General features: G+C 53.7%; 1 protein-coding gene across 1 annotated transcript; it reads right to left on the bottom strand.

Annotated features, from left to right (window-relative positions):
* Window positions 1-6,547: 6,547 nt before the first annotated feature.
* Window positions 6,548-20,271, bottom strand: WNT6 (Wnt family member 6). The gene is made up of 4 exons (XM_036254802.1): window positions 20,192-20,271; window positions 9,449-9,669; window positions 8,907-9,241; window positions 6,548-7,307 (listed from the first exon to the last, which is right to left on the bottom strand). Exons 1-4 carry the CDS (start codon window positions 20,269-20,271, stop codon window positions 6,846-6,848), a joined length of 1,098 nt encoding a protein of 365 aa, XP_036110695.1. The 3' UTR covers window positions 6,548-6,845.
* Between the last annotated feature and the right edge of the window lie 793 nt (window positions 20,272-21,064).

The following is a 21,064-nucleotide window of genomic DNA, read 5'->3' as shown; positions in this document are numbered from 1 at the left end:
CTGCGCGCCGGCACAGGGAGGTGTCAGTGCGCGGGACGTGCTGATTTGTGTCGGAAGGTGTGTGTTACTGGGGGAGGGGGGGTGCCTGGCTGAGACGCAGCTGCTGGGGAGAGGTCCTCCCCCCACCCAATATACACACCTGCAAGGGCTGGAGGGGAGGGGCTGGCCCCCCTACTCGCCTCCTCCACCCCAGGAGGGACTTCCCAAGCTTGGATGGTGAGGCAGGTGTCAGATCCTGCAAAGAGGGGTTTGGCAGCTTCTAGATCTTGCTTTCCTTCGCTGTGTGACCTTAAACAGGTGCCTGCTGCTCACTGAGCAACCCTCTGCTCCTTTGTGAAATGAGGTTAACGAGGCCCATCTCATCTAGTCACCTCGTCTAGCCAATGAAGGTAAAATTGCTGGGACTCCAGTAGTAAATGCTTGTCTGGAGTAGAGCACCCAGGGGTGGCACACCCTGGGAGGAGGCATTAGAGAGGCCTTTAAATCCTAAAAGTGTGCTTTGAGGTCACCTTATTTCACCTTCTTTTATTTCACAAGAAAATATGAGTCTCAGAGAGGGTTGTGACTTACTTAAGGTCACACAGCAAGTAGGTGGAAGAGCTGAAACCAAACCCAGTTCACTTGATCCTGAGCACAGCAGCAACTGCCCAACACTGAGTACTGCTTGCTAAGGGCCTGCCTGTGGAGGCTCCAGGTCTTCGCCTGGCCCTGCCACCTGTACTTGGCCCTCTGGGAGCTCCCCAACACCAGCCTCCTGGCTCAGGCCCACTCCTCTCTGAGATCCCTTCCTGTCCTCCCTCCACAGGTGAACACTGAGCTCACCTCAATGTGGGGTGAATGTACTGGACCCAGGCAAGGGACCAAGAGCCAGAGTTTGGGACAGAGGCTTCAACTTCTGGTTCTGGTTCTAATCTGTGCTCTGATAGTGAATCCTACTCCCACTGTGGCCTTAGCATACTCTTCTATAAAATGGGCACAAGCCTCCCACTATATATACACACCTCCCTCCCAACCTCACTGCTGGAGCTTACTCGAGCCCTCTCTCTCTCTCTCTCTCTCTCTCTCTGTCCCACCCCCCTCGGAAGAGAGCCCTTACTGGTTTAAGGATAAACTACCTGAACCTCTGGGCTCAGAGACAAAAGAGGCCCTTTCCTGGAATTGGCCATCCCTGAGGAATTGGAGGAGAGGGGTGGGGCCTTCTCTGTCCCCAGACTGTCAGGTGGTGGAGACAGCCTGAGCAACAGCAGGCTGACAACATACTCCTCCTCCCTCCCCCATCTCTGCCGGCAGCCACTGCAGCTGTCAGGAATTAAGGGCTTGAGGCTGCTGGGGGTGGGGGGGGAGTAGTGTGGGGAGGGGGGAGAAGTCTAGCTGGACAGCAGGAAAACAGCCAGGGGCAGAAAGAAATCTGCGTCAGCCAGAGCCTTGTTTGACCCCAGCAGCCCTCTGTTCTTCCCTCTCCCTCCATGCTGCAGGCACAGGGAGTTTGGGACTAGAGTTTGGGAAGGGTATTGGGAGGGACAGGGCAAGACCAGACTCAACACAGGAAGGAGGCATGAACCCAGGATGGGAGAGGGCACCAGCAGGGGCAAACCAGGCTGGAGAGTTATGCTCCCATTGGCTGTTGGGGAAACTGAGGCCCAGAAAGGATTAGGAACACACTCAATTAGGAATGTGACACCCTGAATGGGTTCCCAATCCTCCTTACTCCTTGTCTAGTGCTCACACTAGCATTTCCCTCTGTCCATGCATCATGTGTATCTCCTGGGGTGGGCCATTGTGGGAAATACAATTTCCAGCCCCAAGCAGCTGAATTATCATTTCTAGGGGCAAGGCCTGGGCATCTGCATTTCTAATCAATATCCCAAGTGATTTTTGTGAGGACCACATTTGGGAAACACTGCTTGAGTGGCTGAATTTTTTTTCTGCGGCCGCCCTCTAATGAGAGAGGGTCTCTTAGCTCTCCCACCCTCTACTGTTCATGAACTACAGACGAGTACAGGAGAGGGGGAAGATCCTTGGTTTGAAAACCCCAGGAGGCAAATAATGATGCCCAAGCCTTGCTGGCACTAGGGCATGGTTCTGGCCTGATGTCATGAGGGTTTACAAGCACACAGGCCTGGGGCACCTCTCCACAGTTCAGGGAGGAGAGGGCATATGTAGGCACAGGGCCTCGGCTTATGTGCAGATGAAGCCCAGAAAAAGTGTCTGCCCCAGCCCCATATGACCCACACCATGGGCAGCCTCTAGGCCCCGCCCTGGCCCTGCCCTGGGCTCTGGCTCTCAGCCCAGCCCCAGCCCCCGCAGCCGCAGCCTGAGACCACAATTACAGGGGCCACTGGGGGTGGGGGAGCACCAGGGCTGAAAGGCAGCTCTGAGAATGGTTCCAGCTGTGGTGGCTCTGGAGAAGGTTGCAGGAAAGGGAGGGCCGAGGAGGCGCCAGGGTGAGAACAGGTGGGACCCTCCATCATGATGCTCCGCCAGAGAAGTTTGTCTTGGTGAAGAAGAGAGGGAAGGAGCTCCAGACTGATAAGGGAGCTCTTTGTCCTATTGTCTGGGTCTCAGGGACCACCGCCCTCAGCAAGGTCAGGGAGCATAGCCTGCTGCTTCAGTCTCCCAAACACCTCATTTGTTTGGTCACAGAAAGGAAGGGGAAATGTTTCTTGAGTTCTCAGCCTCTGGTTGATCCTGGCCTTTCCAGCCGGCTTCCCCACCCATCTCCCTGCATTCCAGCTGTTTCTGATATGGTCATGCACACATCTGGGGCAACTCTGTGATCTTCCCCCATCTCCTTGATTCCACATGTCCTCCATCACTCAGCCAGCAGGAACCTTGGTGGCTTAGATTGTGCCTGGGGCTGAGCAACTGGGTCAGCAAGGCGGGTGGTATGATGTGGCATTTCTGAGCTCTGCTTCCAGCCCCATTCCCAGGCAGCAGTGCACGAGCACAGAGCCATGTCTGAGCATAAAAAGGACCAGGATAATGGTCAAAATAGTTCCTCTTGAGCCATTACTCTCACCCTTTACGGATGGCAGTTCTCAGACTCCTGCTGGGCTTGGTCACAGAAGATGGAACACCAAAAAGTGACTAGAAGTTTAAAGATTGCAGTGTACTCTTACAATGTACCAACAAGCTATTAGGCACCCCCATTTCATGATGGGAAAACGGAGGCTCAGAGAGATTATCAGACGTGATTGAGGTCGAGCTAGCAAAGTAGGCTTTTTTTTGTTTCCACAGTATCTTGCTACTTCCTTTTTACCTGCTTGGGTTGGTATCAGTTCATGCCACTGCTTGTTTCCCTCTCTGGCGTCATGGAGAATGTCCAGTATAACCCACCCATACACTGTCCACCCTCCACCCACTGGATCTGGAAGGAAAGACGAGGAGGCAGGCATCCAAGACAGTCTGGAATCCAAGCTGTCTGTGGGTCTCTTTGCTTTCTTTCATCCTACCCTCTCCTGCCGACCACTCAGAGTTTCCCAAAGGTCCTGCAGGTTCTGTTAGTGCCTTTAAATAGGGAAACTAGGTTCTGTGCACCCTCTGGTGGTCGCTGAGAGAAGTACAGAAGATTATTTTTCAAGCATTGTACCCATGGCAGAGCTCTGGGGAAGGCAGAGATGTGAATATAGACTCTGTAGGGAGCCTCATTTCACCTCCATGTGGCCCACAGTGCCAGTTCCACTCTCTTCCCTTGGTAAGTTATCCAAGCCTGCTTGGGTTGAGAAGTTCTGAATCCAAATTCTCTATGACACTTCCCTGAAGCCCAGGCACATAACCTGAGGGGGCCAGGAGAAACCGGAAGAAAAACCCAGATGCCCTTTCCTTCCTACAGCAGCCTATAACCCTTTCCATACATGCCACACTCTGGGGCCCCAAACTGAACCTTGAGGGCTGAACCAGGCTGGGTCATAGATGTGGATGGGCGGGCATTGTGGGGAGAGGACAGATGCACTGGAAGCCATGGTTAGGGTCTGTCACGTCCTGGATGGGTTCACTTTCCTTCTGTTTCATTTGAAGAACTCTGCTGTCTTCCCTGTGCCCCTATTCCCTGTGGTCTTGGGTGGGGGGCGTGCTAACAATCCCAGTCGTAGTAGTACATCTCCCTGGACACTGTTATTGGTTCAAGAATAGACAAGTGACCCAAGCTGACTCAATCAGGGTCTTTGTCAGGACTTCTGCTGGGAAGACCTTTTTTTGGGGGGGGGATCACTAGCTCTAAGAATGTAGGCACAGAGCTGCTATTTAGAGAAAGTCTATCTGCAGCAGGAGAAAATGAGGATGGCATGAGAAGAGAGACAGATAAGCAAAAACAATAGATGGGGGGGGGGCTAGGAAAAGAGACTTATGAGCCCTGTCCAGTTTGGCTCAGCAGCTGGAGTGTCAGCCCAGGGACCAAAGGGTGGGAGTTCAATTACCTTTTAAGGGCATGTACCTGAGTTGCAGTTTCAATACCCAGCCCCGCTGGGGTCTGGGGTCGCAGGGGAGGCAAACAATAGATGTCTCTCTCACATCAATGTTTTTTTCTCTCTCTCTCTCCCTCCCACTCTATCTAAAAGAAGGAGGAGGAGAAGAAGGGAAGGAGGGAGGGAGGAAGGGAGGGAGGGAGGGAGGGAGGGAGGGAGAGAGGAAGGGAGGGAGGGAGGAGAAAAGAAAAATAAATAAATGCTTTAAAAAGAGAGAGACTTATGGCATCCTTTGGGCCCCTGGGTTCAGCTGTACCCGAATTCACTTTTATCCCTGGTCTTCCCAAGTATAAGACCCATTCATTAATTTGCTTTGGACCAAGTTAATCTGAGTTGGGTATCTTTATTTGCAATCAGGGCCTGCCTAATACCTGCAAAAAAACAACAACAAATCAGCTTTCTATCCCCATTCTCATAGTAACTACTATTTATTAAGCATAAATCTGACACAAATTTTTATGTCAAATGCTGAGCTGAATGCTTTTCATAGTTCAAAAATATCCTCTCCACAATTCTATGAGGACATGGGATGGATTACAATGACTTCAAATCCTTTGCCACTCTCCCATTGAGACGTGGGATCTATTTCTCCTTCCCTTGAATTTTGGCTGCTTCTGTGACTTGTATCGACCAACAGAGAATGACAGCAACGCTGTGCAAACTTCCAAGGCTGGAATTAAAGAAGAGACTGGAAGCTTCTGCCTCCCAGTTGTCACAGTCTATTTCAAAAGCCAGCCTTATGTAAGAAGTCCCACTACACTGAGACCATCATGCTGTAAGGAAGCCCAAGCTAGGCACATGGAGAGAAGGAGACCACTGGAAAAGCTCTGAGGCAGTAGACATATATAACTGAAGCCTCTTGGAGTGCCCAGCCCAGCCCAGCCACCAGTGGAGTACAGCCAAGTGAATAACCACAGCCAATAGTTCTGCCATAAGAAGTAGAACCATCAGCTGAGTTTTGACAAATTCCTAACCAAAAGGATCATGAGTAGTTACATTGGGGTTGTTTGTTATGCAGCAATGAATAAATGAAACAGGACGATATTCCCATTATATAGGTAAAGAAACTGAGACTCAAATGATGTATACTGTAACTTCTAAGCAGCAGCAGCAGCAGCAGCAACAGCAGCTTCAGACCCCAAGCTCTTGCTTTGCTCTACATACCTTGATGGGGGCATCTACAGTATTTAAACTATGAGAAAATTGGGGGCTTTGAAGCCCAGCCCGTTGGCAGTTCCCTCCCCCACTCTCTCTGGAGGAAGATGGGGGCATGAGGTTCAGCGCTGGAGAACCCAGATCCCCAAGCCCTTCCTCTCTTCCCTCCACACTCACCACCCGCTTCCCTGGAAAGAATAAGAAGGAAGAAAATGTAGTTGGATGCTAGGAGAAACCTTGGAACAACTTTTCTTCATCTGCCTCTAAGTGTAATTAGAAATGCTGTTCTGAGCAGTCGTTTCAATGTTAATGGGGGTGAAGTTAGTTTCAATGTCAAGTCTGATGTTACTAATAACATATTTCATCACATTCTACAGTTCATAAAGTGCTTTAATCCTATGGGCTTGGGTGGCCCTAAAAGTCTACCCACAAATCCCCCAGGGATCACAGAAACAGGAGGGCGGATAAAGGTGTCACACCCTCTAGGATTCTGACGAGCGGGAGGAGAGCTTACACCAGCAGGTGCTTCCAGTCCACTTTCCCCAGACCCTCTCACGAGTCTGTTCCTTTAAAGAGGGACTGCTACTTCTTCCCCAGCTTGTAGATCCAGGCCCTAGATGTGTGACATGAGTGAACAAGAATGCCAAGTGGAGATTTGGCACTCTTCACCATGGTTGCCGGGAGAGCCCAGTCCCATGGGGGGGGGGGGTGTCCAGACTGAGGAGCTCCGAATTGCTACTTCTACCCAAACCATCTCCCTTTAGACACTCCTTCCAGAGCCTGGCCTCATGACAACCCACAGGAGATCAGCCCCCCTCCCAAACTGTGGGCCCAGTCCTATTGGTTTAAATATCTTTATTGATACTAAACCCACCCACCCAACACATGGCCAGCAGTTCTGAGGAGCCCCACATCCAGAGGCCTAGAGAAGAGCTCTTTGGTTTCCATCTGGGGGCCAAGGAGAGAGAACTAGAGAACTCCCTAGAGCGTATAGTCTCCCCCAGAACCCCTTAAAGCACCTCTTGGGGGAATCCCTCCGAAGTCCTGGGCCTTCCCCGGCGCGCGGCGCTCGTTATCTTCAGCTTCCCCGCCTCGGTTTCCAGAGGCCCGGGAGATGGACTTTTGCAAGGGTAAGCTGGGCCAGTGCAGCTCCCCCTGCTGGAGCCCAGAGGTCACACAGGTACCGAGAGGCGGCTGTGTGCGCAGTCTGGAGAGCCCCGCGGCGGGTCAGAGGCAGAGGCTGAGCTCCTTGCGCACGAGGCATTGGTGGCACTGCACTACGCAGCACCAGTGGAAGCGGCACAGGCAGTTCTCTTCGAGCTGCACGCTCTCCTGGCGGTGCCCGCGGCCGCAGCACAGCAGGTCGCAGCCGCTGAGGTCCAGGGCACTGCTATTACAGGTGCGGCCGCGCGTGCCGGGAGAGCCTGTGCGCCTGTTGGGGGCGCAGAAATCGGGCGAGTCAGCGACGTAGAGTAGGTCAGCGCGGCTGGGCGGCTTGAGACTGCGGACGGCGGGCAGCAGAGCCTTGCCATCGTTGGTGCCCATGACGCGCGAGGCGCCGTGGAAGCGCTCGAGCAGCTCCGCGCCCACCTCGCGGAACGGGGGCAGCTTCTGCCAGCAGGTGCGCAGAGCGCACGAACCCGACAGCCCGTGGCACTTGCACTCGGTGCGCGTATGGCTCCGCACGGCCTGCGGGAAGCAGAGGAACAGGCGGATGGAGACGGATGTGGGGCGCAAAGAGGCCCAGAGGACAGAGACAAAAAATAAGGGGGTGGGTGGACAGAAGAAAGAGCAGAACAAGACAAACAAACAAACAAACAAACAAACAAACAAAAAGGAGAACGCAAGGTGAGGAGGAGGAAATAAAGGAAGCAACAGTCCCAAGCAGAGGGTAAGAATAATGATGAAGAAATAGGAGAAGTGGGGGATAGAATGTGGCGCAGAGATCCCGAGATCCAAAGCCGGTGAGTGGGGAGAGAGTAGAATGGACAGCCGCGGGTGAGTCTCTCTGGAGGAGGGGGTGAGGCAGTGGTAGCTGTCACCTTTTCCCTCCTGCCAACCCTCAAGGCCCCAGGCAGGGGTGAGCAGAGAGGCATAGCCCACTCCTTGGGCGGCTGCCTCCACCACCCCTCCCCAACACTCTCTGACAGGTATGTGGGCCTGTCAGGACATTCCTCTCTGGGCCCCTCTTACCCCCTGCCCAGTGCCTCAGGCCCAAATTCTAGAGGACACAGGATGTGTGTGGGGATGCCCCTAAGAGCACCCTAGAACTGAGGCATAGGGCCCACTGCGGATGCACTACTGAAAACTGGAACCCAGGAGTCCTGCCCTATATTTGCCATTTGTGGCTAAGAGTCACAACCTTGCTAGAGATTTATGGGGTCAAATGACTGAGGAAGATCATCTCTGGAAGTTGAGTGTCCAGAGGCCAATCTGATCTACAGATATTTGTGTCCCCCCCTCCCTCTCCCAGGCTCTCTCCTGGCCCCTGGAAACACCTGACCCAGGCAGCTTCTTGTCTCTAAATAGGAGCTCCTGGGGCCTCCTCATTGCAGAGGGGAGGGAGAGGCGGCCAGGGTTCTGGGCAGGGCCTGGTCTGGGATTGCTGGGGTTGCCAAGAGTCCAGATTCAGTCACATCTTTCCTGGCCTCTGCCTGACCCGCCTCCTGCCTCCACCAGGATCTAGCCCATTGCCTCTTGGGCCTGTTCTAACCTCTTTCTAGCCTCCCTCACATCTCCTGGCTCCTCTCCCTCGAAACCCCATAACTTTGCCCCAGCTCTGTTCTTCCTTTCATCCCCAGCCTTTGTCTCCACCCTCTGTACTTGCCCTGGTGGCCACATCTCTACCCACCCCAAACTTTGCCCCACCTGTCCAGCCTCAGAGGTATACCTATACCCTCTCTACCTGGGGTCCCTAAAAACCCCAACCAAGTTCTCTTCCCTGGGTGACCTCTCTCTACCCCGTCCCAGGCCCCCCAAGTGACTCCATCTCCTATGCTGGTCACCTCACCTCCCACATGCCCCTCCAGGTCCTCAGCCAATCTTCCCAAGTAGCCCCCACTTCCATGATGGCTACCCCACACATTAACTTACTCCTGCACATACACACCCTCTCTCACAGCCTCACCTTCACACACTTACTTCCACAAGTGCGCTCTGCTCCTGCGCATACACCGCACTCTCCCACATCCACATGCCTACTCCCACAACTCTCCCACATCCACTGACACAGACATGCATTTCCACACTCGTGCACACACACTCGTACACATCCCTGCCCATACTCACCAGTCGGCCCGCCTCATTGTTGTGAAGTTGCACCAATGCTCTGATGTCTCCACTTCCCCGCTTGTGCCTGGCGTCCATAAAGAGCCTGGACTTCTCATCCCCAAAGTCCACATCATCCCCGCAGCCTCCCCATTCCCAGGCTGCACTGCCCTCTGGGGAGCCCACGAGGCCAGGGGGCCCAAGGGTGCCTGGCAAGCCGGGAGGTCGCGGTGGGGCCCGCCTGCGGGGCGCCTGGCAGCCACACTGCAGCAGCTCACCCATGGAGCAGGCCTGTGTGACTGCGTGGCTGGCGCCCGCAGCTGTGATGGCAAAGACAAAGGCCGTCTCCCGGATATCTGTGGGGACAGGGAGGGGCAGTCAGCAGGGCATCAAAGCTGAGTCCTGGGGGACTGTAGTGGTGGGGGCAGTGAGGTGTGTGGGGGAAGCTGGGAGACAGGGTGAGGGCAGAGTGCCCAAAGATCCATTGGAGAGGTGGGGCTCAGGCAGCCTCCCCAAACCTCCCCCCACTCCTCTGAGCCCCCAGGTCCCCTTCTCACACTGACCCTGCTGCAGGATGCGCCCAAAGGCCTTGCTGTGGCTGGAGCAGTTCCAGCGGCGGAAACGGAACTGGAACTGGCATTCTCGAACCCCGAGCCGGGCACCCCGTGCTAGCTCAGCCACCACTTCGGGCTCCTCCTGGCACAGCTCAGCCTGCCGCCCTGCCAGCCTTCGTGCCTTCCTGCAGATACTGGTAGGGTCCATGACCAAGGGGCTGCCCACTGCCCTGGGAAGCAAAACACAGCAGGTCAGGGGTGTAACTTGAAGGGTTGGGGGTGACAGAGGGAGACCAATCCCGCTCAGCCCACAGCTAGGAACTGGGATATGCTTCCCACCATCGCCAACTAAGATTGAGATTCTCCTATCTGGCTCTCTTACCATTCCATCCATGTATGTGTTCCCTTTTAACTAGAATCTAGACTGAAATCACTATAAAGCAAGGATTCAATCTTAATCCTTCTAAGCACATCTTTACTAATACATCTTTATATGATTTTGACTCAAGGTGAAGGCAGGTCACCAGGTAGGCCAAGACTAAAATTCAACAGGCCTCACCCAAAAGGCAGACAGGAAGAAAATTAACAGAAGGAAGATAAAGAAGGTTGTTAATGCCTGGCCGGTGTAGCTCAGTGGTTGAGCATCGACCCATGCACCAAGAGGTCACCGGTTCAACTCCCAGTCAGGGCACATGACCAAGTGGTGGGTCAAATCCCCAGTTGGGGGCATGCAGGAGGCGGCCAATCGATGTTCTCTCTCATTCATGTTTCTACCTCTCTCTCCCTCTCCTTTCCTCTCTCTAAAATCAATAAAGAAAAAAAAAAAAGAAGAAGAAGAAGAAGGTTGTCAAAGAAATTATGTAAAGAGCCCTGGCCAGTTTGGCTCAGCGGTAGGGCATTGGCCCATGGACCATTGTGGGTTCAAGGGCATGTACTTGGGTTGCAGTTCGTCTCCGGCCCTAGTCAGGGTTGTGTGGAAGGCAGCCAGTCGATGTGTCTCTCTCTCACGTCGATGTTTCTCTTTCTCTCCCTCTCTCTCCCTCCCACTTTATCTGAAGATAAATAGAAAAATATTCTCAGGTGAGGAGTAAAAAAAAGAAGAAAATATGTATAGATACTAAAGAAAATGGTATTTAGAAAAAGATTTGGTCTTAGTGGACCACAAGCTGGATATGTGTCAGCTGAACAGCCCTGATGTAGAAAAGCTTGGGCAATTCCAAGGGATATAGAAAGCCATCAATTTTAAAATGGCTGGGGGATGGAGCCTCTGAGAAAACTCACACCCTCTTTAGCCCAAGTTTCTCCTTCTGTAAAATGGGAAGGATGGGCTTTGATCTCTAAGGTGGGCCCTCCCACCCTGAGACCCTCTGTTTCCCTGAACTGGAGAGCAGGAGGAAGGACCTGGGGACTGAGTCTCTGAAGCACTGTGAAGCAGGTGACAGTGACCCCCTCCTGCTCCAGGAACTGTGTACTTCCCAAAGCAGGACGGCAGCAAGCCAAGCCCTTTGCACTGGGGTGACATAACTACTTGGAGAAGGGGGACACTAACAGGGTGAGTAAAGACCTCATGGGAAGTTCCACACACTTTCAGAAATCCCTCCATTCCCAGCTTCATTCTGACCAGAGAGTTACCATCTGGTTTCCATACCAGGCCTGTGAAGGTTAGTTTGGCTGGGTATTCACACCTGGGTGGAAGGGCGTTCATCACATTGCTCTTATTTGAATGCTTAACTGGTGTCCTTGTCTTGTAGGAATGAGTGAGTTGAGCATTTGGGAACTGAGGGTAATTTGAAGCCACTCAAAAACCCTTGAGCAGAGGGCAGAGAGAGACTGGTGGGGAGAGAAGTGGCACCAGGAGACGGAAAATGTGAAGGAAAATGTGGTAGACAGGTGCCCAAGGTCAAGGTGGCCTCTTTTCCGTTTAGCTTTAGTGCACATCCACCCCCACTTGTCCCCATTTGCTCCACAACTGCAGGATTCCCAGGCATGTTCTGGCCCAACAACAATGAAATATAATGGGCTTAAATCGCAGCAGGAGGAATTTAGGTCTTAAGACACAATGTAACACTGAGGAGTGAGATGCTTAAAGAGGTGGTTGTAAGCTCAGGCCTTTAAGGTCTCCACACACACACACACACACACACCCCTACAGGTCATTGTGATCATCCCTAACAAAGTAGTCGAAGAGCCAAGGTTCTCTCCCCAGTGGAGAGACCTTATAGGCCAGACCAGGGATTTTCAACAGATGTGCTGCAGGAATTTTTCAAACATGCAATACCTGACTGTTTAGTCAAGGGCCTCTTTTTCCTTAGATTGTCAAACAGAAAAATGACAACAGCCAACACAATAGCCATCTGGTGTGAATGAATCAAACTTATACCTGGTTTGTGTGTGTGTGTGTCAGATTGGCAAAAAGTATATTTTTTGGTGTGCTGCAGAATTTTAGTAATTAGTTTATGTGAGCCATGAGATGAAAAAGGTTGAAAATCGCTGGTCCTTCCCTCCTCTATGCCCATCACTGCATTCCAGCTGTAGCCTGGAAAGGTCCGGCCCCACCCTTGCCCAACCCTAGAGAAGTGATGGATGGAGCAGTGGGGAGCAGACCAAGCTGGTTCCCAGTGGCCCAGAGGCCTTCAAGAGCTGATTATCTATCTGTCTATCTATCTATCTATCTATCTATCTATCTATCTATCTATCTATCTCTCTATCCATCTATCTATCCATCCATCCATCCATCTCTACGTCCACCCACTTATTTCACCTCATTACAAAAAGAATTGGAGGCAGCTTCCAGTGTGGTTGTGTAGGGTCAGTAGATAAGACTATAAGTACCTTGAGAGCTAGGACTGTCATTTTCTTCTGTTTCCCAGGCAGATTTTTCAGTGATTAATTCATATTTCCTCTCAATTTTTATGAAAAATTTGCATATGTTGAACAATTGCTATAATGCTACCATGAGTACCATTTAACACATGTTTTTGAATGAATAAATGAGCCATCTAAGGAGAGATCCTCACTTGAGCCCAGCCCCTGTCCACATGTCCTTTCATGACTCCTAATTACTTTCTGTAAACATTGTACTTCTCCCACTGGATTCAGAGGCAGGGAAGCAGGCCTCCTCAGGCTGTCCAGGTCCTCTCCTGTCACCCACATGTCCAGGACTCCACCTAGGAGTCTGGGGCTCTGTGCACTCAACATCCTCCCTGCCGTGCTACTCAGTTCTCCAGTCCTCCTCCCCAATCCTGCCCTCTGCTAACTCCCTACTTTCCCAAGGTCAACTGGCCTTATCTTCCCAAGGTTACTCTGCCCCCATCCCTCTCCTCTCCCTCCTCCTGCCCTAGGAAAGCAGGAGAGGGAGGGGGCATGCAGGGGAGAAAGGCAAAAATCTCTTGACCTTATCTGTTTCCCAGGGACTAGAGATAGAGGACTCAGAAGGATCCCTGGCTGCCTGGGAACTAGAGTTGTTTACAAGCTGGCCAGGAGAAGGGATGGGCAGTAGTAGCAGCCAGAATCCCAAGGGACCAGTTTGCTCCCTGCCCTCCTGTCCTCACTCCCATCCTCAAGTCACAGGAAAGGGAAGGCCAGAAAATGAGTGGCAGGGGGATACTGGGCAAAACACCGAGCCTCACTTCAGTACCCTGGTCTCTGTCAGCTCTGGGTGAGCTCAGCCACTCTGGGCAAGTCAGTTCCCTCTCTGGGCCTCAGAAACATGAGGACTTGGCATGAAAGGCTCACATACCCCCTTCTCACTTGAACACTTAACTCCACATCGGAAAATGACTCCCCCATCTCTCCTCTTCCTTTACCCTCTTTCCTGCCCTTCTGCTTCCTTAGGGAATGAACTCTGCCATTGTGCCTCTGAGTCAGCATCGTCCTAGGATTAGCCCATAGAAGCAGTGCCCATTTGGGAACATCTGCATGTTTTGGGGACTGGAGCATAGCAGTGGTAAGAAATATGTAATAAAGAATATGTAGGGTCTGAGATCCTAATCAAATAGACATTCCTGAGCATAGAAACAATGAGGCTAGTTTTAAAAGAAATCAGTATGCAGACAAGAAGGGACAAGCCTAGGGTTAGCCATTTTAACTGACTTGGCCTGCGCCAAGATCTTACTCCCAGGGAGCTTGGTGGCTTCAGGGGCCAGCCAGTTCCTACTGACAATATCTGTAGATCCTGCCCTGGAGGCCCAGGGTTCTGGCCTAATCAACTTACCTTTCCCAGATTCACAGGGCCTAAGAGAATGCCAGAGATCACGTAGTCCAGCTCCACCGACCTGACCTCCATTGTACAAATGAACAAACGTATCAGAAGACATGAGGTGGCCTCGCATGCCAATCCCCACACAGCCCTTACTCCTAGCAGGGTTGGATAACTCTGTAGCCATCCCAGAATATAGCACTAGATTTCTGGATTCAGAGTCAGCCCCTCCCTACCCCTAAATCTTCAAAATCTTACCCAGCATCTCTCCAAGCTCACCTTAGATCGCACTTGCCCTGAGGTGCCTCCTCTGGGTCCCATTCCTCACTGACCACCTCCCTCTACATCATTCTACCTGTCACTCATGGGGGTGAGGCGGGGTGCGCTTGTTATCCTGCTGGTGGCATAATTATTTTGTCATGTTTTCTTGTCTATCTCTCCCATTAGATAGGAAACTCATTAAAGACAAAGATCTCACGAGGAAGCATAATGTCAGTAGCGGAGCACACTCAGGGTTTTGGGGATCCAGCAGACACGGGTTTGGATCTGGGCTCTGCTACTTGCCTGTTCTGTGATGTTGAGCAAATCCCTAGCATATGAAGTTGGTATTCATTATTTGCTGAATGACTGACGAGACAACTTTCTGAGCCTGTTTCTGCCACTGTGAAATAGAAGCAAATAATAACACCTGCCTACTTCCCAAGTGGCATATGAAAAGAGCGGCCCAGAGAGTGGGCTTCCACAAGTGTTCTTTGTCTTGCCACTGACACCCTTATTCATCTCATGGCCTGCACAGTGCAGGGCAAACAATGGAGCGCAGGCAGCGTTTGTGGATTCCTGAGAACGCTCTTTTCTCCAGCTTTCGCTTCTCAGCCCGGACCCATGTGTCTCCTCTCCTACAGGCCCTGCCCATGGACCAGAGGACCCTCCAGGACTCCCACCCCCTTCCCCAGTGAGCACTCCTGGGTGGATTATTGAGGCCAAGGGGATCACAGACTCTTTTGATGCCCAGCCTCCTCTGAAAGGTCTCATAGCCAGCTCTCTATTTTCCCACACACACGCCCCAGGTCCCGCATCTGACCCCCACCTCCAGGAGCCAGCAGAGGGAGCCCTGAACCCTGGGGCTGTGGGTGGGGGATGCACGGGGGTGGAGGAGGTGGGTGGTGGAGAAGGGGCAGAAAAATGTTGCCTGACTGCTGCGGAGGCGGCTGGGCCCGGGCCTGTGCCCGCCCGCCTGTCCTGTCCTGCTCTGTCTAACTCCCTAATTACTGCTCCCCCTCCCCCAGTCCCTACTCCCACCCCAACCACCACATCAAAGCCAGTGATGCCCCAGCTCCATTAACCCCTGCCTCCCCACCACCCACCAGCCACCCCATTCCACCCCCCAATTTGGTTCCCTCTGCCCCATCTTGGACACTGCCCTTCCCACCTCCCCACACTTCTTTCCTTCCCATTCCTCTTGGGAGAGGCAGGGGCTTTCCCTTCCCTGATGGACTTCATTATCCAAGAGGGCTTCCTGTTAATCAGGGCTGTGGAAGGCCAAGGAGTAGACACATTGAACCTCCTACCGGATCCTCTGAGGACAATCTGTGCCTTCTGCTCCCCCACACTGAGGTGGGGAGCATCCATTTGGGGGTGGATATGGGGGAGCAGAAGAAGCCTGTGGAAGACCCAGTACCCCTCTCCTGACTCCCACCCCCATTGGCACCCCGGGGCGAGAGCCTCAGCAGGAGTGGACTCCTAGCTCCAACCCTCAGCTCCTGCATTTTGTGTGGCCTTGGGCCACCTCCTATCCCTGGACTTTGCTGAACTTCTTACTATAAGTGAGAAGATGGGGCCAGATGATCTCTGTGTCTTTTCTCGGTCTAATTTCTGAATTAAATGGAGGGCTCAGAGCTGGAGGAAAGAGCCAAAGAGGCCAGGTGGGAAACGGGAGAATCCTCCCAGCAACCTTTCCCTCCCTCAGCTCCTCCTCAGGAGGTCCAGGGGAAGCACCTAAGGACTCCTCCCCTCCCACTGCAAGCAGGAAGGAGGGTGCAGGCTGGAGGACTCCCTACCCAGTCCCCAGGGACAGGCTTCTGTGTTCCCTGAGTGCCTCCTGCTCCGGCTGGCTGGGTGCCCTGCTGCCAGCCTGACCACAGCCTGGCTGCCTGCCCCGCCCTGGCCTCATCCTCTCCACAGCTGCATTTCTTCTTCAAAGTACACATTCGAATACCCCTCACTGAGCCCTAGTGATCAAGCCACTCACTGACGCCCCCCTCACCAACTTCTGGCTTCTGATGAGAATGGGACAGGAGGGGGCTGCACCGCCCCCCCCCCCCCAGGAAGTGTCACAGTGCCAGGACTCTGGTGGGCTCAGGGCATGCTCTGGCCCAGACTGAGCCAGCCTCCTTTTGCCCCTGCCCTTTTCTGCTCACAGCCCCATTGTCTTCCTCCAGGGGAAGCTGCCAAGGCGGGAGGCCTGGAGGGTGAGACTGGATGACCACCCCACCCCCATCCCCACCATCCCTACCGCACCCTGAGCTTGGCAGGGATCAGCAAGGGACTGGACTGCCCACATAGGGTGAGGGGCCCCAGATAAAGATGGAATGGGAAAGGGTGGCCAGGCCCAGCCTGGGGTTGGGGGTGGGGGTCACGGCTGGAAAACCTGGGTTTCAGAAAGAAGCCTGGTCTTTTCCCTGCCTCCCTATGGGGCCAGATATGAAGCTATCTTAGGCCTCTGGTTCAGTTTCTATAAGGGAAGGGGGTGAAAGGCAAGATGAGATGGGGGATACTGGGTGGTGTTTTTCCCAGTGGAACAAGGGGAGGGTTAGTTTCTTTCATAGAAAACACAAAACAGAAAGCGGAAAGAGGAAGAGAGAAGGGAGAGTGATCTGGTTGTTCTGTGAAATGAGCTATTTTCTACACCCACTAGTTCAAGGTATAAATAAAGATGGGTCAGACATTAAGAACTTTGGGGGGAGGATTCAGGAGCAGGGAGCAGGTAGAAGGGAGCTGGTAACTAGGAAGCTAGCGTCTCTCTCTCTCTGCCTCATTCTCAACATGGGATCTGTTAGGGCCAGAGCACTGACTAGACAAAATGGCCTCAAGACAGCCTCGCCAATGTCCTGGAATCTGGGATTCTGCGATTCGCAAAGATAGGGTTACAGATGTGATAGAGAAAGACAGAGAGCCTGGCGGCAGAGTTTAGAAAGCATAAATTGCATCAGGGGAAGAAGGAGGAGAGGGAAACCTCTGGAACCTAGAGCCAAGTCCCTGAGCCTACTCCAGGGCTTGGCCACTCCCCTCCAGGACCCTCCTTTTCTAACCAGGACTGTTCTGTCATTCGGAGTTCCTGGGATCCTCTCTACTTCTAATATGGCTGCTGCCAGAATGTCAGAGTGGGTTGCGATGGGCTGCTGCAGGTCCAGTTGCCTGCCAGTCCACTGCTGGAGCCCTGACCTGGCCAGTATTGTCTGAGAAGCAGGGAGAAGAAGGCCAGTAAGTAGGCCCTAGACCTCAGGGAACAGCCTGGAAGTTCCTAGCTTGAAAAAGCTCCTAGCCAAGTGAAGCTGGGGGGTGAGGGTGGGGTAAAGCCTCAGGCCACCTGGGATGCTGAGTCTGGCCCCCTAGCCCAATCCTAATCTTGGAGGGCAATGATGGGTGTGGTGGGAACAGGAGTGTAAGCAAACAGAGTCAAAGATCTTGAGAAAGGGAATCTGGGCTCAGACTAAAGGAATGAAGTATCAGAAACAGACAGAGGAGAATGAGAGGGCCAAGGCAGGCGGGAGAGGTAGGTTCTATCTGAAAAGCATCTGAGTGAGGCGGTCTCTGGACATTTTATCACCCCAGCCCCTATCTCTTCACCCTGCTCACCCTGCAGCTGTGGCCATGAAGGCTTCTGTGTTCTCCCACACCTGCCCTCTTCATCACCTCCCCCATCCCTTGCTTCTCAGCTTCAGGGTCAGTCTCCAAGGGACCGGGTCTCCCTCCAGCTGACTTGGCTCTCACTCAGCAGCCCGTCCTGAACAAAGGAACCCCCACAGATACAAATCCAAGAAAGGTGAATCAACCAATCAGCAACACTCCATAAAATCGTCCCCAGTGCTTTTAGCCTCTAGAGCCCCAAAGGCCAAGGCTCTGCCTTCCAGTATTAGGGAAGAGACACAGAGGAGATCGTCATTGAAATGCAGTAACTGGCCCAGCCGGTAAGGCTCAGTGTTTGAGCATCGACATCTGCACCAAGAGGTTGCCAGTTCGATTCCCAGTCAGGGCACATGCCCAGGTTGTAGGCCAAATCCCCAGGGAGAGCATGCAGGAGGCAGCCAATCGATGTTCTCTCTCATTGATGTTTTTCTCTCTCCCTCTCCCTTCCCCTCTCTCTAAAATCAATAAAAAAATATATAATAAAGTTTTTAAAAAGAGAAAGAACCTCAGTAACTGGCAAAGTTGCCCAATGCATGGGGTGTATTGGGAGCACAGAGAAGGCAAGGGAGGGGAGACAGAGGGACAACTTCATGGAGGAAGCATCATTTTAATTGGAAAGATAAGATCAATTTGGACAAATGGAGAGGGAGAAGAGGAAAGGCAGCAACTCTCAGGGAAAAACCCCTGCCTCCATGCCCTAAGAAAGGACAACGTTAAGAAAGCCTCCCTTGCTCTGGCCAGTTTGGCTAAGCGGTTAGAGCATCGGCCTGTGGTCCAGAGAGACCTGGGTTCAGTTCCCGCTAAGGGCACGTACCTTGGTTGCAGTTTGTCCCTGGCCCTGGTTGGTCGTGAGGATGGCAGCCACTCGATGTGTCACTTTCATGTCGATGTCTCTCTCTCTCTCACTCTCCCTCCCTCCCTCCACCCCTCCTACTCTATCTGAACAAAAAATGAAAGAATGTCCTCGGGTGAGGATAAAACAAACAAACAACAACAACAAAAAACAAAGAAAGCCTCCCTCCCTTACACGGGACCCTCTCCGATTTGGAGAGCAAAAGAGACATCCCTTTACAAAGTTTTGCCTGGCACCCTGGATTTTAAACTTAAATGAATCCCCGTTACATCCATGAGGTCTTTGGCCAGGAGAACTTGGGGCTCGGAGGAGGGAATTTACACTCAAGGAGTACTTCCCAATGTCGGATCATTTTGCAAATCATCCCACCTAATGCTCCTACCAAGCCTGCCAGGTAGGAGTATTGTTTCCCTATTTTACAATTAAGACGTTGAGGAGCAGCGAAAAAACGTGACTTGCCCAAGGTCATTAACAAATGGAGATTAGATCTCAGGTCTATTTCAAAGCTGCTACTGCATTATGCTGAACCAGGATCAAAGGATGCATGTTGCCTAGCCGGGACCTGGGTCACCCTCGATTTGCCCCCTCACTGACACCCCTGAGGGACGTTCTCCCGCATCACGGAAGAGGGATCTCGGCCAGCAGCTCCATGTGTGGGCATCCTCTTTTCTATCTCCCTAGTAGAGACAGTTCTGCCTGCTCCACCCCTGCTTCCAAATACCGGGATGGGGGGGAGGAGTGGAGTGGAGATAATCCAGCCAATGACAAGGCGATATGCAAATAGACAAGACCCTGCCTTCTTAGGATTGGCTGATACATCAGCAATATTGTCCAAGTCTCTCCTCTCTAAACTCTGAAGCTATTCCTGACGGTTTTTGCTGCTCTGGAGACCCAGAAGGAAAAAAAGTCCGCGGGATCCAGATATCCGAATGGTCGCGATTCGGCACCCACCTTCCTAGCCCCTGCTCCAGCCCCCAAGGCTCAAAGTTCCTGCAGCCTTCGCTGCCTAGGTGTCTGCTCTAGCTAGGGCCAGTTCCGGAAAGAGGTCTTCATCCCTTGGTTGGCCAAGCCTCTCTCCCTTACACGGGATCCTCCCCGGTTCCCGGTACCTCCTGAGCTGCACATTTATTTTATGCTTGACCTCATATCTGCAAGGTCCAGGCGCCTGTGTCCCTTTCCTGCCTTCCTCCTCTTCTTTGCCTGGGGAGGAGGAAACAGAGAAAGCCAAGGTCTTGACTCAGTTTCCCTTTCTGTCACTTTTCTGCCACACTGAAGGAACCCAGCAAGAGAAGTGGGTAGATTTGTGGGCAAAGTGGGGCGGGGAAGAGGCAGCCATTTGACCCCACCTGTCTATAACTTCCTACCTTGTTCCTTTCTTTCCCCCAAATCCAGTCCACCTCCCCTAAATCCGGAGTCCTCTTCGCAAACTCTTTTCTTCGGATCTCTAACTACAGATATTCCTCCTGTCTCCCTGGTAGCTCTTTCCTATCCACCCACCAATTCCTTGGTGACCTGGACTGAGCTCATAACCTGGGAAGGATGTGGGGTGTAGGGCACGGGGGAAGGAAATACAATAGAATGTGCGGGGGTTGGGGTAGGTTAGAGCCGCCTAAGTGGCAGTTCAGAAATGCCCCGCGTGGAGGCCGGCCGGAGAGCGGTACGCACCTCCCCCGCACCGCCCCAGTGCGCAGGTAGAGCCGGGAGGCAGCGGGACCGCGATTCCGAGCAATCCATCACGAGGTCCCCACCCTCGAGCGTCAGGAGCCGCACCGGGACAGCCCGATGCAGCACTCACCACCACAGTCCGCCGACGTGCGCGGGACACAGGAGCAGCAGCAGCAGCAGCCCGAGGCGGGAGGGCACGGGCGGCAGCATCGTGACCGCTCTACGGCCCGCGGGTGCGGGCAGGGGGCGAGGCTGCGGAGCCAGCCGGTGCGCGCGGGGGCCCGGGCTTCAGGGCGAATGCGTCTCCGGCGGCGGCGGCCAGGAGGCGATGGCTCCGGAGGCGGCGGGGGGGCCCATCCTGGGCGAGGAGGGTGCGGCGGAGGCGGAGAGCGGACGGGGCAGCCAGCGCCTGTGTCTCCTGCCGAGCTCGCTCGGGAGAAGAAATCAGAGCCGGGGGCGGGGGTGGGAGGGGAGCGGGGCCCGGGCGGGGGCGGGGGGCAGGGAGGCTGTTGGGGTGGCAGTTGCGACAGTCAGGCGGCGGGACTCTCGGGAAGGAGCTTTGAGCCCCGGGGCGGCAGGCGCGGAGCGCTGCGAAGGGAGGGAGCGAGGGTCCGGGGCGGGGCCCGAGCGCGCTCGCGGCTGCCGGACCCGCCTGCCTCGCCCCCTCACCTCGCCTCCCGCGGAATGGGAGCCCCCCGCCGCCGCGCGGAGTCGGGGGCAAGGAGGGGCGGGGAAGTAGGGTGGAGCGGGGTGAGGTGGGGAGAAGAGGAGCTGAGGAATGGGGGACGGGCTGGAAGGGAGACGTTTGACAGGTTTGTTGACTGTAAAGAGAGAAAACTTCCCAGGAATGAGGGAGTTTGGGTGGGTGGGGGGGAGGGCGGTGCGGAGGACGGTGCTGGAGCGGGGGCCAGGAGAGGAAGTCCGCCTGGGGCTCTGGGTGCTCCCGGGAGGGGTGTCTGTCGAACTCGAGGGTCAGACGGGCAGACTCTGGAGGGGGTCACCT

The sequence above is a fragment of the Molossus molossus genome, unplaced genomic scaffold, assembly GCF_014108415.1.
Source record: "Molossus molossus isolate mMolMol1 unplaced genomic scaffold, mMolMol1.p scaffold_m16_p_11, whole genome shotgun sequence".
NCBI lineage: Eukaryota > Metazoa > Chordata > Mammalia > Chiroptera > Molossidae > Molossus > Molossus molossus.
This window is presented reverse-complemented; position numbering and strand designations above follow the sequence as displayed.